This window comes from Hemiscyllium ocellatum, chromosome 36, assembly GCF_020745735.1.
Source record: "Hemiscyllium ocellatum isolate sHemOce1 chromosome 36, sHemOce1.pat.X.cur, whole genome shotgun sequence".
NCBI classification, from domain to species: domain Eukaryota; kingdom Metazoa; phylum Chordata; class Chondrichthyes; order Orectolobiformes; family Hemiscylliidae; genus Hemiscyllium; species Hemiscyllium ocellatum.
In genome coordinates this window covers 17,213,274-17,233,243 of record NC_083436.1, presented here as the reverse complement: position 1 = coordinate 17,233,243, position 19,970 = coordinate 17,213,274, and the positions used below count along the sequence as shown (strand labels likewise).

At 41.7% G+C, this 19,970-nt stretch overlaps 1 protein-coding gene across 4 annotated transcripts in view; it reads right to left on the bottom strand.

Annotated features, from left to right (window-relative positions):
• The window catches only part of inpp4b (inositol polyphosphate-4-phosphatase type II B), a 917,060-nt gene that overhangs the window by 150,394 nt on the left and 746,696 nt on the right, over positions 1 to 19,970 (bottom strand). For all 4 annotated transcript variants that reach the window (XM_060851719.1, XM_060851718.1, XM_060851720.1 and 1 more), the window contains one exon: positions 14,400 to 14,508. In XM_060851719.1, coding sequence (XP_060707702.1) covers positions 14,400 to 14,508 — 109 coding nt within the window. The remainder of the gene's footprint in view (positions 1 to 14,399; positions 14,509 to 19,970) is intronic.

Here is a 19,970-nt window from a genome sequence, read left to right as displayed (position 1 = left end):
TTTGTGAGGGGCAGGTAATGCCTTACAAGTCTGACTGAATTCTTTGAGAATGTGACAAAACACGTTGATGAAGATAGACCAACGTTCATGGTATACATGGATTTTAGCTGAAAATGTGTTGCTGGAAAAGCACAGCAGGTCAGGCAGCATCCAAGGAGCAGGAGAATCGACGTTTCAGGCATGAGCCCTTCTTCAGGAAACGTGCCCGAAACGTCAATTCTCCTGCTCCTTGGATGCTGCCTGACCTGCTGCGCTTTTCCAGCAACACATTTTCAGCTCTGATCTCCAGCATCTGCAGTCCTCACTTTCTCCTATACATGGATTTTAGCAAAGCATTTGATAAGGTGGAAAAGTCTGGAAAAATCTGAAGTGATTCATTTTGAAAGGTCAAATCTGAATGCAGAATGCAGGATTAAAGGCAGCGTGGAGAAACAGAGGGATCTTGGGGTCCATGTCCATAGATCCCTCAAAGTTGCCACCCAAGTTGAAATGGTTGTTAAGAAGGCGTATAGTGTATTGGCTTTCATTAGCAGGAGGATTGAGTTTAAGAGCTGCGAGGTTATGATACAGCTCTATAGAGTCCTGGTTAGGCCACACTATGAATATTGTGTTCAGTTCTGGTCGCCTCATTATAAGAGGAAGCTTTAGAGAGGGCACAGAGGAGATTTACCAGGATGTTGTCTGGACTGGAGGTTAGGTGCATTAGTCAGGGTAAATGTAGACTAATAGGGTAGGAGAATGGATCTGGGTGGGTTACTCTTCGTAGGGTTGGTGTGATCTTGTTGAGCCGAAGGGCCTGTATCCACACTGTAGGTATTCTATTCTATTCAATGAGTTCACTCATCTCTGGTCTCATAGCAGAAGTAGTGAAGCAAAGACTGGATCAAACAGCCCTCCCACAAATAAAACCCAAATGCTGGATCAGATATGTAGACAACACTATTGTTTTCATTAGGAAAACAGAAATCGAGAATATACTCTGGATTATCAACACCATGCTCACAGGGATCAGATTTACGAGAGCAGGAAGGAAACCAACAATCACCTCCCATTCCTGAATGTGTTAGTAGAAAGAATATAGTACGGTGAATGCGCCACGGAAGTGTGCGGGAAAACCACACACACCAACCAGGTCCTGAACTACAATAGCAACCACCCGAACACACACAAGAAAATCTGCAGTAGGACCCTGTAAAAGGGGTTGCAATACACTGCAGCACTCCCAACCCACGAAGGGAAGAACACCACCTCTACAAAGTATTTGCCCAGAATGGATATACCTGCAACTTCATCCGCAGATGCCTAACAGACAAACAACACGATGAGGACATACCACAACCTAACTTACTAGCCATGCTACCTTACATAAAAAAAAGTCTCAGAACTGACTGCCAAACCTCTCTGACCACTGGGATTCATGACAGCCCATAAACTGACAATCATGCTCAGACAACAACCCCCCAAGACAAAAGACCCATTACCCATCATGTGCAAGACTAATGTAAGTTACAAGATTCCATGCAAAAACTGCACACAACACTATATAGGATAAACTGGCAGACAACTAGCAATCCCCGTTCACGAACGCCAACTAGCCACTAAACACCTCGACCAGCTGTCCTTAGTAGCCATACAAACAAATGACAAAGAGCACAATTTTGATTGCAACAACACAGTGATCACAAGACAAGCCAAACAGAGGACAGCCAGAGAATCTCTAGAAGAATGGCACTCATCCACGAACTCCATCAGCAAGCACATTGACCTAATACACTGGCCATTACAATGAACAACCAGAGCAGGCAACTGGAAGCAGCAGAAACAGAACCAAATAAATTCCAGAAGACAGTGCAGCAGTGCTTCACAGGTGCCTCCAAAACACTGAAGATTTCACCTAGACAGGGGATGAAACATCTGCAAACCAACTTCCCAGCTCAGCAAACATACCCAAAACCATGATGACAGAACCCTTTGTATGGAACGGGGCATGTTTGGAGGAATGCATCTATACATAGTGCACTGGCTGGTTTGTTATAAACATGTGACTTCTGTCTCTATAGTTACTTTCACATTAGTAGTAGTAATCATTAAACATGTAACTTGAAACATAATTTAAAATCATTGGTAGGTTGCAACATTCCAATTTAAAGGAGCAAAGTGCCAATTTTCAACATTTGTGTGGCAATTCAAAAGAAAGAGTTTTGCCTGTGAGTGTGGTTTTGCTGATTTCACCCCCCCCCCCCCCAAACACCTCTTTAAATGTATAAACTAAGCAGATATAAATATTGTTGCAAATGCAATTTGGGATTTGAGTCAGCATGTATTCTACTCATTGGCCACTAGATGGCTCACCAACTTTTATTTTCCAAACCCCACATCCCACCTGCACCTACCAACAGATATTTGGATTGCTATCATGAGCAGAGAAAAAATGTACAAAGCAGACAGAACTGTAGTTCTTCCATCATTAGCTGCTGAAAGTATTTCCCAACTCTATAAAATAAATAGGCACTGGATCATCATATCTTAATTTTCCTCCCACTGGCAACACCTCTCAGCATAAGTCAACATACTCCTGCTCTGAAAATACCCTCCCAACTATTCTCCCTTGTCCATCAGCTACATCATTCACTCTTAAGGTTTTGATCCTTTTCCTCTTGCTGAATTCATTAGTTCCCTCTCTGATCCACCTCCAACCTTCCTCCTTCCTTGTCAGCATCGAGATTGCTGATTGACTGAGGCAGGGTTGAGCCCAATCACCACTTGATTACAGGGGTAGGGCAATTGATTGCTTGGTGTCAGAGCTCCAGTCCTTTTAACAGACAAGGTCCCATCTTCAGGATCTGCTGGCCAATCAAATGACTGGCAACTCATAAGTTCCAGCAGTGCCACTAGGAGTGGAGGTCACTGCTGGAACTGCATTAAACTGCAGAACATCATCATGAATGTCAGTATGAGACTACCATATGGAGTTGGAGTTGTCAGGCCAGTCAGGCAGGCTCTGTGGAGGAGAGGGGATGCTGATAATAGCATATGTGCCCACTCCCAACCCAAGAGAGCTCATAGGAGTACCACAGGAAATTATTTTGCAATCTTACCAGTTAATGCTCTGGCAAAATGTCTACAGAGGTAGGAAGAGGTCCTTAATTGTACCAGAGAGGCCTCAATTGATCTCTCAGCATAATGGCTGTCCTTCACTTTTCCAGCTCCTGAGTGACTTCTTACAGTGTTTGGAGAACAAAGGGCTTTCCTACCTCAACATTTTACAACCTTTCCATCTCCCATGTGAAGGCTCCATTAAATTCTACCTGTCATGAGAATGCCAAAGAAAAGAAACTGGTGATAATGAATACTGTAGGGCAGTAGTTAGCACTGTTGCCTCACAGTGCCAGGAACCTGGGTTTGATTCCAGCCTTGGGAAACTGGCTGTATGGAGTTTGCACATTCTCTCTGTGTCTGCGTGGGCTTCCTCTGAGTGCTCCGATTTCCTCCCACAATCCAAAGATGTGCAGGATAGGTGAATTGGTCCTGCTAAATTGCCTATAGTGTTCAGGGATGTGTAGGTTATGTGCGTTAGTCAGGGGAATATGTAGAGTAATGAGGAATAGGTTTGAGTGGGATACTCTTTGGAGGATTGGTACTGACTTGTTGGACCTAATGGCCTGTTTCCACACTGTTGGGATTCTATGAATAGGAATGTATCAACAGAAGCAACGAATAAACAAGTTGCAGCTCCTATACCTTACTATACAACGAGGAGGCAAGAGAAAATTGAGTAGAATCTTCTACCCCATCCAGTGGTGATTTTAAAAGTGGGGATCATTTAATTGGTTAAGGGGGCAGGTAGGAAACCCATCAACTGTCCTCCTCAACTCCAATTCAGTTCCTTGCATTAAGGATCTGGATGACCTTTCCATTCTGCTGCCAAATAAAGCCCTCAAGTGGGCAATTAATGTCCATTCAGGGACATCATTCTGCTGCTGCTCATATTCCCTCAGCATTGGGTTGGGTGTGCCAATATTCTTCTCCTTTTGGTATCTAGCCTGCAGCACCCCACACTTTTCGTCATCACATACAGGTGCCAGGGTCTCTCCTAGATCCAAGGCCAGCCCAACAAACAGAGTAGCCTCTAATGGGTATGCAGGACATATTTTCCTCTAACCCAGGTTCTAAATCCAGGAGGAAAACCCACTGTCAGCATTTAAGAGTCTGAGAGGCACAAGATGCAGCAGGCCCTTGTGAAAAGAGTTGACGGGGAGTCACAACAGCACCTTAGCCAGAGGCCAACATGCCCATTATGTCTTTGACAAAGGGTCAGTTAGACTCAAAACATCAGCTCTTTTCTCTCCTTACAGATGCTGCCAGACCTGCTGAGATTTTCCAGCATTTTCTCTTTTGGTTTCAGACTCCAGCATCCGCAGTAATTTGCTTTTATGTCCATTATGCCTGCAAGGTTCCGTCCATTATTCCTCTACTAATTGAATATTAACTTACATTTCGTAACAACTCCCAGTATTAAAGAAATCAAAGATAGAAAGTTAATTTATCAAATGCTGTCATTCTAATTTAAATTAGGAATATTCTTAAAATAATTAAAAATGAATCAGATGAATTTTATTTCACTTAATGAGATTAAATGCAAAAGAAAGAACAGAGGGGTTGAATGGAAGAATGATTACATTTCCTTTTGCATTTTTATCAACCATTCAGTATTAGTCATAAGGAACAAAATCTTTGTCATGTCCCGGGTAATTACTTCAACTGGATCAGGTGGAGGAGTAAAGAATATGCAAGCAATTTTCCTCCCACAATTTGTTTTGGAGCTGAACTGTTAAAATGATGGGATAGAAGCACAACTGCTCCAATTTCAAACTATCCCCTGAAGAAATATCCTTCATTTCATGCAATTCTATTTGTGTGAATTATTTGTAGAGCTGAATCAAACTTTATTTTAGCTCAATTTTGGCACTAACAGCAAGTTATTTTAAGCAAACACCAGCAGTGTGGAGCTGTTCTGCATAATTTCTATCCTTTCTCTAAAGCAGCTAGCAATATAATACAAGTACACAATAAATGCATTTTTGCAAGTATATTTCTGCTGAAAGATCTGTCAGGGTGCTGCAGCTTTGAAATATAGTATGAACTGTTAATGAAGCTATTTCTATGTGCTTTCAGCTTTTCTTAATCAGGCACATCCTATATTGAATAGGAAGTATCTCCTGATAATTATTCTTAGCCCAAATTTCATACTTTAATTTGTCATGCATAAGCAAATGAATAAACATCAGCAAGATCTGTAAATGCTTTCCATACCTAAGAATATGTGAGTCTGTCTGTAACCACAACTGATAACTAATGCCATAAAAAGCATCAGTGAATTGCCCAGAGGGATAGACATTTGACAAAATATTTTAAGAATATCACACAAAACAATATTCCTCATTGATTTTCAAACAACTACCAAAGATAAATCAGAAACGAGGTTTTGAAGAAACATTAAATTTCAAACTGAGACTAAGTTTTTGAGATTTCCACACAAACCTTTGATCATTTGTCTACATGATCAGAATCATGTTCACAATGACTGAATCAAGAGGCTTTGCAAGTCAAACTGGAGTGCAACATCACTACCCAGATATAACACAGTGAGAGATATTTGGTCAGTGGCTGACCATTTCTGATGGCAAATGCATCAGGAACTGGACAACATTAAGGCTTGGCTGATATGTGGCAAGCAACATCCATGCTACACAAGTGGCAGGCAATGACTATCTCAAATAAGAGGAAATCTAGCCATTCCCCTTCACATTAAATGGCACTGCTAACACTGCATCACTATTATCAGTATCCTTGGGGATAGTATTGACCACAAACTGAATTGAGCCAGCATAGTCAAAACCTGTGGCTACAAGAGCAGATCAAAGGCTCGGGATTCTACAGCAAATAATTTACTTCACAACTCATCATACCTGTCCACCACCTACGATGCACAAATCAGGAGCATGACTGAGTACTCCACATGCCTAGGTGGATTTTATTTCAACAACACTCAGGAAGCTCAATATCATCCAGGATGAAGCAGGTCACTTCATTGGCACCCTATCCATCAACTTAAACGTTCATTTCCTTCACCAATAATACACAATGGCAACAGTGTATACTACTGGCAATATGTACTGTTGCAACCATCGTATTTCTTATAGCAATACCTTTCAAACCTGCTATCTCTACCTCGTAGTAGGACAAGATCAGTGGATGCATGGGAATACTACCATGTGTATATTCTCTGCCCAGCAAGACACCATCCTGCCTTTAAATTATATCACTGGTCTTTCACTGACATTGGGTTAATATCCTGGAACCCCCCTCCCCCAAGGGTACATGCATCCAAAGGACTGCTGCATTTTAAGAAGGTAGCTCACTGCCATCTTCACGAGGGCAATCAGATATGAACAATAAATGCTGCTTAGTCAGCGTTAGCCTATCCCATGATTGAATTGAATAATAGGAGCTGGTATGGAAGGTTGTGTAAAAATGGTGTAGACCTTTAATCCAAATGAAATTTGGATTGTTTGAATTGAAGAATTGGCCTGGAAGATAAACTTATACAAAACATTCAAGATTGGTTCTGTGTATAATAGTGTGGAATCAGCCAGGGGAAGGTTATGTTAGACCTTGCATTGAGATAGACTTTAATAAGTAATGTGACGACAAAAAATTCAATGGGTGAGTGGGTCAGTTGATTACATAGACAAACAGAAGATTAAATGTTGGGATAGCGTTAATCACTTTAAGGTAAGATTCTTTCCCTTTCTCAGGAGAAAGTCCTTTCTGGAGCACTGACAGCCACAGCTCTGTTGTCCACCAGCACCAGTGAGAGTACAGGCAATTGTTGGGATCACAGGCAATCCTACCACACCACAGAGGCCAGACAGATGAATCTCAGTGAGGGAGGTGAGGAACCAGGTAGAAAAAGCTGGGAGGGATTAGTAGGGTCAATGACTTTTGGGGTTGGGGGGTATGCCTCCAATGGGCCAAGAGGTAAAATAGCTTTACATCCTTCCTTGTCCAACACCATCAGCCCAAAGCATATTATGGGCCTCCCACAACCACAAGTAAAACACCAGAAGGGGTAGAATTAAGCTTTTCAATGACTGTTATTAAACTACTTGAGGTCTTCAATAGGCTCAAATATGAGCAGGCAAACTGACATCTGCGTTGCCCAGTGTAATCATTTTTTATTTGTTCATGGGATGTGAGTGGCGCTATCTAGACCCTGCAATTATTACCAATCTCTAATTGCCCAGAGGACAGTTCAGAGTCAACCACATTGCTATGGGTCTGGAGTCACATGTAGGGCAGACCAGGTAGAATTTATTTCCTAAAGCACATTAATGAACCAGATGGGTTTAAAAGTTTAAAATTTCAGATAGAAAAAGGAGACAGGTGGATATTTAGCAAGAAGAATAATCATTCGATTTTATATATTCATCTTTGAGGGAGTGTAAAGTCCAGTCCACAGGATTCAGAGGGAATTTGACAGTATCAGTGCTGAGAAGCTTTGAAGATATGTATCTGGTGAGTCAAGAACTAGAGAGTATGGTCCGGGTATAAGAGGCTAAATTATTTAAGCCTGAGTAGAGAAGTAAAACTTTCACTGAAAATATCACGAATGTTTTGAATTTTCTTCTCTCAGGGTACTGTGGATGCTCACTCATTTAACACATTCAAGGATGAGAGACACAGACATTTGGATTCCAAGCAGTTAACAGTTATTGGCCAAAAAGCTGAGTCAAAGATTAAACATGATCACATGGAACAATGGAGCATAAGAACATGGGAACTAGGAGCAGGAGGAGGCCGTCCGGCCCTTTCAGCCTGCTCTGCCACTCAATAAGATCATGGCTAATCTTTTCATGGATTCAGCTCCACTTAACCCACATTTTCACCATATCCCTTAATTGGTTTATTTTCAAAAAAGCATCTACCTTAGCTTTAAAAGCAATTACTAAAGTAATGTCAACTACTTCCCAGACACGGAATTCCATAGATTAACAACCCCCGGGTGAAGAAGTTCCTCTCAGTTCAGTTCTAAACCGGCTTCCTCTAATCTTAAGACCATGCCCTCTTGTCCTATTTTCACCTACCAGTGGAAATATCCTATCTATTTCTATTTTATTGATTCCCTTCGTAATTTTATATGTTTCTATAAGATCCCCTCCCCCACCATTCTTCTAAATTCCAATGAATATAATCCCAGTCTACTCAGCCTTTCCTCATAAGCCAACCCCTCAACTCTGGAATCAACTTAGTGAACCTCCTCTGTACTCCCTCCAGTGCCAGTACATCCTTTCTTAAGTAAGGAGACCAAATCTGCACACAGTCCTCCAGGTGTGGCCTCACCAGCACCTTTTACAGCTGTAACATAACCTCTCTGCTTTTAATCTCAATCCTTTTAGCAATGAAGGACAAAATTCTGTTTGCCTTCCTAATTACCTGTTGTACCTGCAGACCAACCTTCTGCGATTCATACACAAGAACACCCAGGTCCCTCTACAAACCAGCATGCTGCAACTTTTTACCATTCAAGTAATAATCTACTTTGCTGTTACTCCTACCAAAATATATGACTTCACATTTATTAACATTGTATTCCATCTGCCAGACCTTTCCGCACTCACTTAACGTATCTATGTTTCTCTGCAAAGTTTCATAGTCCTCTGCACACTTTTCTCAGCCACTTATCTTAATGTCTTCGGCAAATTTTGACACTGCACACGTGGTCCCTAAATCCAAATCATCTACATAAATTGCAAATAATTGTGGTCCCAACACCGATCCCTGAGGCACACCACTAGTCACAGATTGCCAGCCAGAATAGCATTCATTTATCCCCACTCTTTGTCTCCTGTTAGTCAAACAATCCTCTATCCATGCTAATAGTCTACCCCTAACACCATGCATCTTTAGCTTGTGTGGCACCTTGTCAAAGGAGCAGTTTCAAAGGGCCTACATTTGACTATTGCAAAGTATTAGTTAGATTCAATTCTGCCTAGCAATAAGAGCACAAGGTTGTTGCAAATATTTCATTAGGTCAATCAGGACAGTTAAGAAATCAGAGTTTGTTAGAGAAGGAGACAGACACAGAGACAGACAGATGAGAAATAGGGAGAGAGAGAGATAGAAGCTGATTGAATGTTAGGTACAGCTACTGTTAGCTGTGCTGATAAAACTGAACTACAGAGATGCCGCATAATTATGGCTTAGTAAAGTTCTATGTAGAGAGGTAGGAGGCTGGAAGAACACAGCAAGTCAGACAGAATCAGGAGGTGGAGAAGTTGACGGTTCAGGTGTAATCCTTCTTCAGGACTGGGGTTGAGTGCAGGGGGAGCTGCAGATAAAGGAGATGGTGGGGGCAGGGTGGTGAAGTGGGCATAGGTGAAGACAGGTAGAGGTTCAAAGTTTGTGAACCTCCTGGTTGGTCACTGGGAGGAATAAAACTGGTAGGTGGTTGAGAGGGGTGGAAGGGAGGGGGAGGGGCTGGGAAGGCAGGTTAATGTTGATTCCTCAGGCTATAGGCTGCACAGGTGGAAGATGAGGTGTTGTTCTTCCAATTTGCGGTTTGGTTTGTTGTGGGAATGGAAGTGGCCAAGGATGGTCATATTGGAAAGGGAGTGGGAAGGGGAATTAAAATGGACAGTTACTGAGAGGTCTGGTCGGCCCCTGCAGGCCTGACTGAGATGCTCTGCGAATCGTTCCCTAAGTTTACGTTTGGTTTCTCTGATGTAGAGAAGACCACATTGGGAGCACCTGATGCAGTAACCAGTTGAGAGGCACTTGACCTCTGTTTCACTGGAAGAACTATTTGGGGCCCTGGATGGAGTTGAGGGAGTTGTGTAGCAGCAGGTTTTGCATCTTAAAGTCCTTCTACTGTTGAATAACTCTGTATAGTGAGGGTTCAGAGTCATAATAGAATAGTGAAAGGCTTGAGAAAAGGCAGCACACAATTAATAATTAGGCACTGAACCACATGGATTCTGTGTAGTTGGAACTCAGTGAAGTCTCAGAGCAGTGAGGACTCATAGGAGCTTGAAAGAATCTGGCACATAATTGTTAGTTTAAAATAACAATACTATTATTTGAATGCCAACAGTGGTATTTGCTGAAGGCAACTGAGCAAGATAAGAGCTTGGAAAACAGCTCCAGAGGCATTACACGTTTGGTGAGGCTCTCTGTTTTGCTATTGTGCCTGTGACTAAGTGGAATATAGGAGGAGTAGTAGGCCATTCAGCTGCAGTACCCAAGAATTCAGGCAGGAAGGAAAAACAGCCAACTAGAACATGAACAATCACGAAGGCAATTCATAACAAAGTGGGTTATTTTGAGTGATTTTCAAAGATGTCGAATTACAAGGAATCACAAGCCCATACCTAGGATCATGGATACGCCAGTTAGTACAACAGGTCCTGTAACTCAGTGAGACTCAGTATGACCTTCTACCTCAATGCCACTTTCCCACACTATCTCCAAATGTCATCAGTCTCCATAAGCCTGTCAACTTATGTCTTAAAGAGCTTTGTGAAATTTTAAAAAGATTTGAAGACCCACAGTCTCTCTAATGTCTGGAAGGTATTGCTGAGAAATCTATGGAATCTATTTTGATTATATTTGCTATTTTTGTGCTCTATAGGATATTCAACCATCATTTGTCTGTTCACGCATATTTGCATCAAGTTAAGTTTGGGATGTTAGAATATAACTTTTATCTGTTTTTGAACCCTTTATTTGTCAATAATCTTTGCAATTGTGTTTAAGCCTCATTTGAAATAAACTAGCTATTCTTTGCTGATGAAAGAAACCTGGCTACATTATTTCTAATACTTTATGGTGTAGGTTTGCTCGCTAAGCTGTAGGTTTGATATCCAGACGTTTCGTTACCTGGCTAGGTAACATCATCAGTGGCGACCTCCAAGTGAAGCGAAGCTGTTGTCTCCTGCTTTCTATTTATATCTTTCTCCTGGATGGGATTCCTGGGGTTTATGGTGATGTCATTTCCTGTTCGTTTTCTGAGGGGTTGATAGATGGCATCTAGGTCTATGTGTTTGTTTATGGCATTGTGGTTGGAGTGCCACGCCTTTAGGAATTCTCTGGCATGCCTTTGCTTAGCCTGTCCCAGGATAGATGTGTTGCCTCAGTCAAAATGGTGGCTTTTTTCAAATACCAAGTACTTAACTACACCAGCAACCATCCCAACACACACAAATGAAGCTGTATCAGAACACCATTTCAACCACACACTGCAGCACGGACGAACTTCGAAAAACAGAGGAGAACCACCTATACAACGTATTCAAGAAGAATGGATACTCAAAAAATACAGTGTGCAGATTCCTCAAGAACAAACCACAACAAGCAGACAAAACACAGCCAGAAACCCTCACCATACATCAAAGAGGTTTCAGAAATGACAGCCAGACTACTAAGACCTCTCGGAATCCTAGTAGCACACAAACCCACCAACACTCTCAAATAAAAACTAACAAACTTAAAAGATCCAGTACATCCCATGGACAAACCAACGTCATCTACAAGATTCCATGCAAGGACTGCCACAAAAACTACATAGGACAAACAGGAAGAAAGTTAGCCACCAGGATACACAAACACCAGCTAGCCACAAAATGACACGACCCTCTCTCCCTTGTAGTCCTACAAACGGATGAAAAAAGCCACCATTTTGACTGGCACAACACATCTTTCCTGGGACAGGTTAAGCAAAGACATGCCAGAGAATTCCTAGAGGCCTGGCATTCCAACCACAATGCCATAAACAAACACATAGACCTAGATGTCATCTATCAACCCCTTAGAAAACTAACAGAAAATGACATCACCACAAACCCCAGGAACCCCATCCAGGAGAAAGATATAAATAGAAAGCAGGAGACAACAGCTTCGCTTCACTTGGAGGTCGCCACTGATGATGTTACCTAGCCAGGTAATGAAACATCTGGATATCAAACCTACAGCTCAGCGAGCAAACCTACACCCTAAATCTCAACCTGAGCTACAACCTTCACAAACGTTGCATTTCTAATACTAAGGTGGCAACAGTAAGTAGTACAAAATTACATAGAAACATGGAAAATAGGAATAGGATTAGGCCATTTGGCTGTTCAAGCCTGTTCCACCAGGCAATATGATCATGGCAGATCATCCTGCTCAGTACCCTATTCCCACTTTCACCCTGCACTCTTTGATCCCTTTGGCCCTAAGACCGTAGCTATCTTCTCCATGAAAACATTCAATGTTTTGGACTTAATTGTTTACTCTGGTAAATCCTTCCTGATGAAGGGCTTATGCTCGAAACGTCGAATTCCCTATTCCTGAGATGCTGCCTGGCCTGCTGTGCTTTAAACAGCAACACATTTTCAGCTGTGATCTCCAGCATCTGCAGACCTCATTGTTTACTCTGGTAAAGAATTCCACAGACTCTCAACTCCTGGGTGAAGAAATCTCTCCTCAACGCAGTCCTAAATGGCCTACATTGCATCTTTAAATTTTGACCCTTGGTTCTGAACTCCCCCAGTCATCAATAACATCCTTCCTGTCTTTATCCTGTTAACCTAATTGAACATATCATTACTCTGGTTAACGTAAGATTTGTTATCACCGGTGGAGTGGGACTACAAAGGAATCAATGGCTCCTCCAATCACAGCTATAATATATATCAAGCAATGAATTAGCAATCTGGTCTTTCGGTGGACTTAGGTCCTTTGTGTAACATGCAGGGAGGTCTCAGTGTTAAGTTTACTTGATAGTTCAAAAGTCTCTTTGACCTCTCCATGACCTAGTCTGATGAAGACATTGACAGGAGAGGAGGCAGAAATATTGTTTCAAAAATAACCATTTGCACATCCAAAGTCAACTAACATCAAGTCATGACAGGAATGAAAATACAACAGCCTGCACTATGCATGTTGTGTTTGTAATATTTTCACACTGTGTTCAATTTCACAATTCATAGATGATTAAATTAAAACCATGCAATCAGCAGCTTGAACTATTGAGAAACATTACCAAGGTGTGATGCATTGATTGGAAATTAAATAAAAATTAAATGGTCTGCATTTTTCCATTAGCAGCGAAGCAACAGGGCCCATCAGTGGCCCAGAGAAAAGCTAAACATATAGTTCAATGGATTTCTGTGGAATGGCTTTCCCCTTTCCCAATATCAGTTTAAATCAGATGGCATCAAACGGTGGTGGTGCTCCTAGGACTGGAGGAAGTGTAGCAAGAATAGTAATGGTGACCAGTTCTGGGCTTTTGAAACCAAGAGGATTGGGAAGATGTGTTTTATAGGGAAGATGTAGAGGGATGGGGTAGGTATAATCCTGGAGTTTCCCCTATCATGCATGGTGCACTCCTGGATTGATGAGAATGCCCTTCCTTCCTGCATTGCAAAGGAGTCCTCTCAAAAAGCAATGTTTGCATTCTAGCCTGCCTAGTACTTTATGGCAGCAAAGGTGAAATGAGACCCTCAATGGCCAATTATTTGAGCAGTTAAGAATCGCAATAGGAATAAAGACAGGTAGCATAACACACCCCAGGTCAGGGGTAGGCTGGAAGGAGGTGTGCTGTGCACCTGATAACTTGACATGCCCTTCCCCACAGAAAATACAATTGCCAGGGGGCCATAACATCCAATTGTACGATGATATTACATGATTAAGAAACAAGTTTACTCCTTTTTCAACATGGTTTTCCAGGATTTTTATTCAATTCTAAGAGCATACAGCCCAAGTTTTATGGTTGCAGGCTAAGGTCGGGTTCTAGGGAAATATAAATTTATTGAAAGTGACTTTTAGATGTCTGTGTTATTTAGCACATGGACTGACATCAGGTTCAGGATTTTCAATTCCTCTTAGTTGGCAGTTGTGTCACTTACATGTATGATAAGGCTTCTGGCCTTTCATTGAACTGCCTCCTCTTTCAGCCAGGCAGTGATAAATCCTATTATGTCCACAGTCTGATGCTTATGCTCCGCAGGAAATTTCCACCTCTTGGTAGGACTCAGCTTCACTAACAGAGCACTCAGCTTTCGGTCATTCCATTTAGAACATCAACATTTGAAGATTCTATTGTATGACTAATAAAACTGAGCTGTAAAATTTAGATCCAGAAAATATCAGGGCACTGGTTTCCTGACCAAGGATTGAAAATCAAATCCCTGATGTTGGAGTCAGTTTCACTAGACCAAGGACAGCAAATCCCACTGACATTAACATCTCAAGATGTAGACCAACTGGACGTTAATAATGAATACAGCAAATTTGTTGAATGCAAAGTACAACCAAATAGTCACACTCCTATGTTAAGTAGCTAATATTTTACTTACTTCCTTTTTTCTCCTTCAAATCTGTACAATTGCCTGCGAAGACCTCCATTTCGAAACCCCCGAATGTGTGCTGCAGGAGCTCCAATGGTAACAACATCATAGATGCCATCTAATCAGGAGTAAACAAAAGAAATATCTTGAATTTCTGGCATTGTTTTTTTCTTTTAATTTGCACATTGCTGAATATTCAGCTTGAATGGGACAAAAACTGGCCTGGACTGATAGTTTGGGTGGATCACAGCAAATCCAACAGCCTGTTTTTCCTTTTCTGTTGACTATCTCCTATTTTCAGCAACTAATGAAGACCAACCTAAGCCCCAGTAAGTCCAGATAACCATACACGACAAACTGAAGTTCTCTTAATCTATTCTTATAAATAAAGCTCTGTCTACCAATTTATGCCTCTAGTGACATAAATAGATATTGCATAAGTACTATTTTTTTAAAATCAGGTAAACTTTCTTAAAATTTTTATATGAGCTTCTGTTATGGTTCTGTTCGCCGAGCTGAGAATTTGTGTTGCAGACATTTTGTCCCCTGTGTAGGTGACATCCTCAGTGCTTGGGAGCCTCCTGTGAAGCGATTCTGTGATCTTTCCTCCAGCATTTGTAGTGGTTTGAATTTGCCGCTTCCGGTTGTCAGTTCCAGCTGTCTGCTGCAATGGCCGGTATATTGGGTCCAGGTCGATGTGCTTATTGATTGAATCACTGGATGAGTGCCATGCCTCTAGGAATTCCCTGGCTGTTCTCTGTTTGGCTTGTCTTATAATAGTAGTGTTGTCCCAGTCAAACACATGTTGCTTGTCATCTGCGTGTGTGGCTACTAAGGATAACTGGTCATGTCGTTTCGTGGCTAGTTGGTGTTCATGGATGTGGATCGTTAGCAGTCTTCCTGTTTGTCCTATGTAGTGTTTTGTGCAGTCCTTGCATGGGATTTTGTATACTACGTTGGTTTTGCTCATGCTGGGTATCGGGTCCTTTGAGTTGTTGTCTGAGAGTGGCTGTTGGTTTGTGTGCTGTTATGAGTCCTAGTGGTCATAGTAGTCTGGCTGTCAGTCAGAAATGTTCTTGATGTATGGTAAAGTGGCTAGTCCTTTGGGTTGTGGCACGTCCTCATTCCGTTGTCTTTCCCTTAGGCATCTGTTGATGAAACTGCGGGGGTATCCGTTTTTGGCGAATACATTGTACAGGAGTTCTTCTTCCTCTTTTTGCAGTTCTGGTGTACTGCAGTGTGGTGTAGCCCTTTTGAACAGTGTCTTGATGCAACTTCTTTTATGTGTGAGCTTCTCATGCCAGAAGCGTGGAACAGGAACTGAAGTGCTTCGTCATGACCTGAATAAATGCACTACCAGTTTTTAAAGCTCACACCAAGAAACTAAATTTGCTAATTTACCTTTATCCCTCCAAAAGGTTTAGCATTTAGATGTTTTGCACATCTGATGAACTTATTAAACAATTCATCCTATTTAAATCACTCATTGAAATTAAATTATTAAATTAATTCAACAGGATGAATTTCAAAAGAGCAATGATATTTTAACCAAATAACACAGTCTTTAAAATGATCAGGAAATTGATTCCTTCGACAAACTGTTTCATCTCACACCATACTGTCTCTGGTTTGTGGCAGTTACTACCAGTTGGGTACTAATGGATAAAAATGCAACTGCCATCTGATCAGTTCCTCCAATTGGAAAACAGCAGCTTCAACAGGACACGATGAAAACAATTACATTAACAAGCTCATTTAAAAAATTATGTAAATCTTTAAGTACAAACTATAAGACTTCTCCAAACGTTGGTTAGGTCCATGCCTAATTTGCAAAATATGCCCTACAGACTAGAAGTTCCATGTTGAAGCCACATTCCATACTCAACTAACTGATGGCCATTGGATAAAGGTTAGAGAACTACTATTAGCATTTCTGCACTTGTGATAGAGTAATACAACAAATGTCCAGAATCAAACAGTACTCTTCATCTTGACCAATATGCAGCAACCTCTAGAAATTGTGCACATGAAGATGGCTGAATCAAGCAATGCTTCTGATAACACTTAAATAGTTATGTTGGTGAGGTACCAGGGTACAAGTGGCACCTGTACACCACTGAAGGCCAAATGTTTTCAAGAAAGGAAGGGCCATGGAGAAGTGATCAATCAATTACTATATCACAATTTGTTGTATTCCTTGTAGTCAAATTGAAGTTTATCAATTCAGATAAACTTAATATTTGAATTGCATGTTCTTTCCTGATAATATTCAGCACCCTTTATCAAATTCTCATCTCATTCATTCTTAAATACTTGATTCTTAAATACTCTGACTGACCGGGTTTAAATAACCACTTGCGCTTTTAATATTTTAATGTTTCCATTTTGAAAACAATTCTAACCTGCCTCTTTATGCTTTTTAAATTAAAAATCCACTCTCAGTTCACAATGGTTATAATCAATTACTGCTTGCACTCAACCTTCAGGAGAACTGAGCACATTATATTGAAATTCCTTTAACTTTCTCTGCTTCAGCAGATAGACACTTCTGTTTTTCAAATTTACATTTCATCAGATCCATGGCATTGTGTCATATTTACAAAATCACATTATAGCCTTTCTGTGGATGTAATATTCTTCTCCTATTAGAGTGGAGTAAACTGCTCACAATTACAGTTTCACCAAGGGAACTAATCCTCTGTGCTGATGTGAGATGGCTGAGGGAAAGTCTTGCAAAGACTTTTAGATCTGATCCCTGAAACCATCACTTTCCTTAAATCAGGAATAAAATGTGCAGTGAACGGTAAAACAATGCATAGTTGCTTGACTTCCAGTTCCTTACAGGCATAATATCAAAACTGAACAAACTGAACTGTGAATTGTGGGGAGGGACAGCATATATCAACAATGCTGTGAATGCACATAAAATGGAACTGGGTCCATGGTCCTCTAAATGTAAAAAAAACCGCATCACTTCAAGTCTGGGGCAAATAATAGAAAAGCAAAGAAAAATGGTTCTGACCAGAAAACGTTTGTGCATACCTGAGGCAGTTAGCAAAAGAACTCAATCGGCGATTTCAGGAATTAGATATAATGGAACTAATTATCATATTTGTGTCAAATCAATTCCTTCATGCAGTCATTGATAGATTAGCCACCAAACTTCCATCCTGTTTTTGATTTAGAAAGCAGTGGAGTTAACCTGCAAAATTATGTTGTTGAAAGTCAGTTCATGAGACAGAGATTTCTGGGGACACGTATATAGAGAAATGTACCCACTCCTATCATCCTGTGTTTTCAAAGTGAAAGCATTCTTCTGCAAGATAGCATTCTCCCACATAAAGATAATCAAATCCAAGTTTTTCACGTGCCTCACAGAGAGCCATTTGATGGACTATATAAACTATCAGTCTCAAATTACAAGCCATACTTCAAGGTACTGGCAGATATTATGTCCTCACACTGCAGGTTCCCTTATTGAGAAGTACAAGGCAGACAGACAAGGGTTGACGAGCAAATGAAGAAAAGTGGTTGGACCCATCTCAAACATTAGCACAACAGAGAGAGTGGATAGATAAGCAGAAACGGAATAAAACTAAAAATTTAGGGGTAGCCAGCCTAATTGAACAAGTGAGTGTCTCCACGAGTAGTGGAGAAAGAATCAGGAACAAGTTAAAGAGCTGGAGAGCAGGATAAAGGATCAAGAATTCACATTAGAAAGAATGCAAGAGGAGACAGAAATTGACATTCCCCTCTCCTACGAAACTGTCCAGCAGGGATCAACTGCTCCCTCCTTTGGATGAATATGCAAGAGTATAACTTAGTGCCCATTACCAGAGGAGAGACAAAATCACAATCCAAAGCAAATTATAAACATTCACCCCAGGGGAGAGGCAGCAGGTTATGACCTCCCTGGGCAAATTACAGCCCCAGAGTGCAAACACCTGGTCTGGGAAGAGCTGGATAGTGTATGGGTAGAGCACCAATTATACTCGAGGGACATATACCAATGGTCCGGGCAGCTTGCCCAGACAAGTGGAGTGAGGGAGCTGGCAGACCGGATGCCACAGCAGCCCAAGACTTTAGGGGAAGATGGTGGATACATGCTGTCGCCCTCACAGCTGAGATAGATGCCCAGCAGACCCCCTTCACCAACTTTAAAGAAGAAATCCAGAGGGTGCTAGGAAATGCTCCCACAAACTTGAGCAAGATCACGACCATGAAGCACCTTAAAAGGGAAGGAGCCTCTGAATATGGGGAATGATTATTCAGGGTCTATCAGGAATGCTCAGGGCAAGCAAACCCAGACTGGGGGGACCGGGCATTCATCCAAGCTTTTACAGGTGGGCTTTCTAGCGCCCAACAAGCCATCCTGAAAATGAGAGTAATAATGTCCCAGGACTATGATGACCTAGTTGAGTGGGCTAGCGGGGTGCAAGAGGCAGAAACTCCTGCAATAAAGACAAGACTTGACAAAGCAGCCTACCAGAATGGAGGCAAGAATAGAATGAAACAATCCTGCCACCGCGGCACGGTGGTTAACACTGCTACCTCATAGCACCAGGGACCTGGGGTCAATTCCCATCTGAGGCAACTGTCTGTGTGGAGTTTGCACATTCTCACCATGTCTGCGTGGGTTTCTTCCGGGTGCTCCGGTTTCCTTCCACAGTCCAAAGATGTGCAGGTGAGGTGAATTGGCTATGCTAAGTTGCCCACAGTGTTAGGTGCATTAGTCAGGGGTAAATGTAAGGGAATGGGTCTGGATATGTTGCTCTTTGAAGGGTCGGTATGGGTTTGTTGGGCCGAAGGGCCTATTTCCACACTATACGGAATCTAATCTAATCTAACTGTGGCCAACAGGGACAATTTGATAGAGGGTATAGGGTTCCACGAGCAGGGGATAGACCAGGGAATAATGTAAAATACTGCAGCCACTGAAAAAGTCTAGTTAACATAGACCCAATAAACATTCCTGGACCGGAGCATAAGCCCTGCCAGCAATACCCAATAAAACACGAAGCAGAAAAAGCAGTTGTGGAGATAGTGCAAGGACTAGTGAGACAAGGAATCCTGAAAGAAACCACAGGTACAACTAGTTCCCCAACGTGGCTAGTAATAAAGCCTGATGGGAGCTACAGGCTCACCATCAACTATACAGGACTAAAGAAGGTCACCCCCCAAATTGCACCCCATTGTAGCAGACCCCTCCACAATCTTAAATGGCTTGGCCTCTGCGCAGAAGATTTTAACTGTATTTGACATAGCCAACAGGTTCTGGTCTATCCCGTTACACAGAGTCCCAGAACAAATTCGCTTTTACAGTAAGTAACAGGCAGTACATGTGGACTTGCCTGCCACAAGGGTTCCACAACAGCCCCACGATTTTTTACAGAGTGATAAGCGACATTCTGAAGAGAGTAGATTTACCAGAGGGTAGCACTGCCCTCCAATATGGAGATGATATCCTAATTGCCTCAGAGTCAGAGTCAGGACACCAGGAAGCTTTATGTCTAGTATTGCATGAATTGGCAATGCAGAGTTAAAAGTCAGCCCCACAAAGGCACAGATTGGCAAAACTCA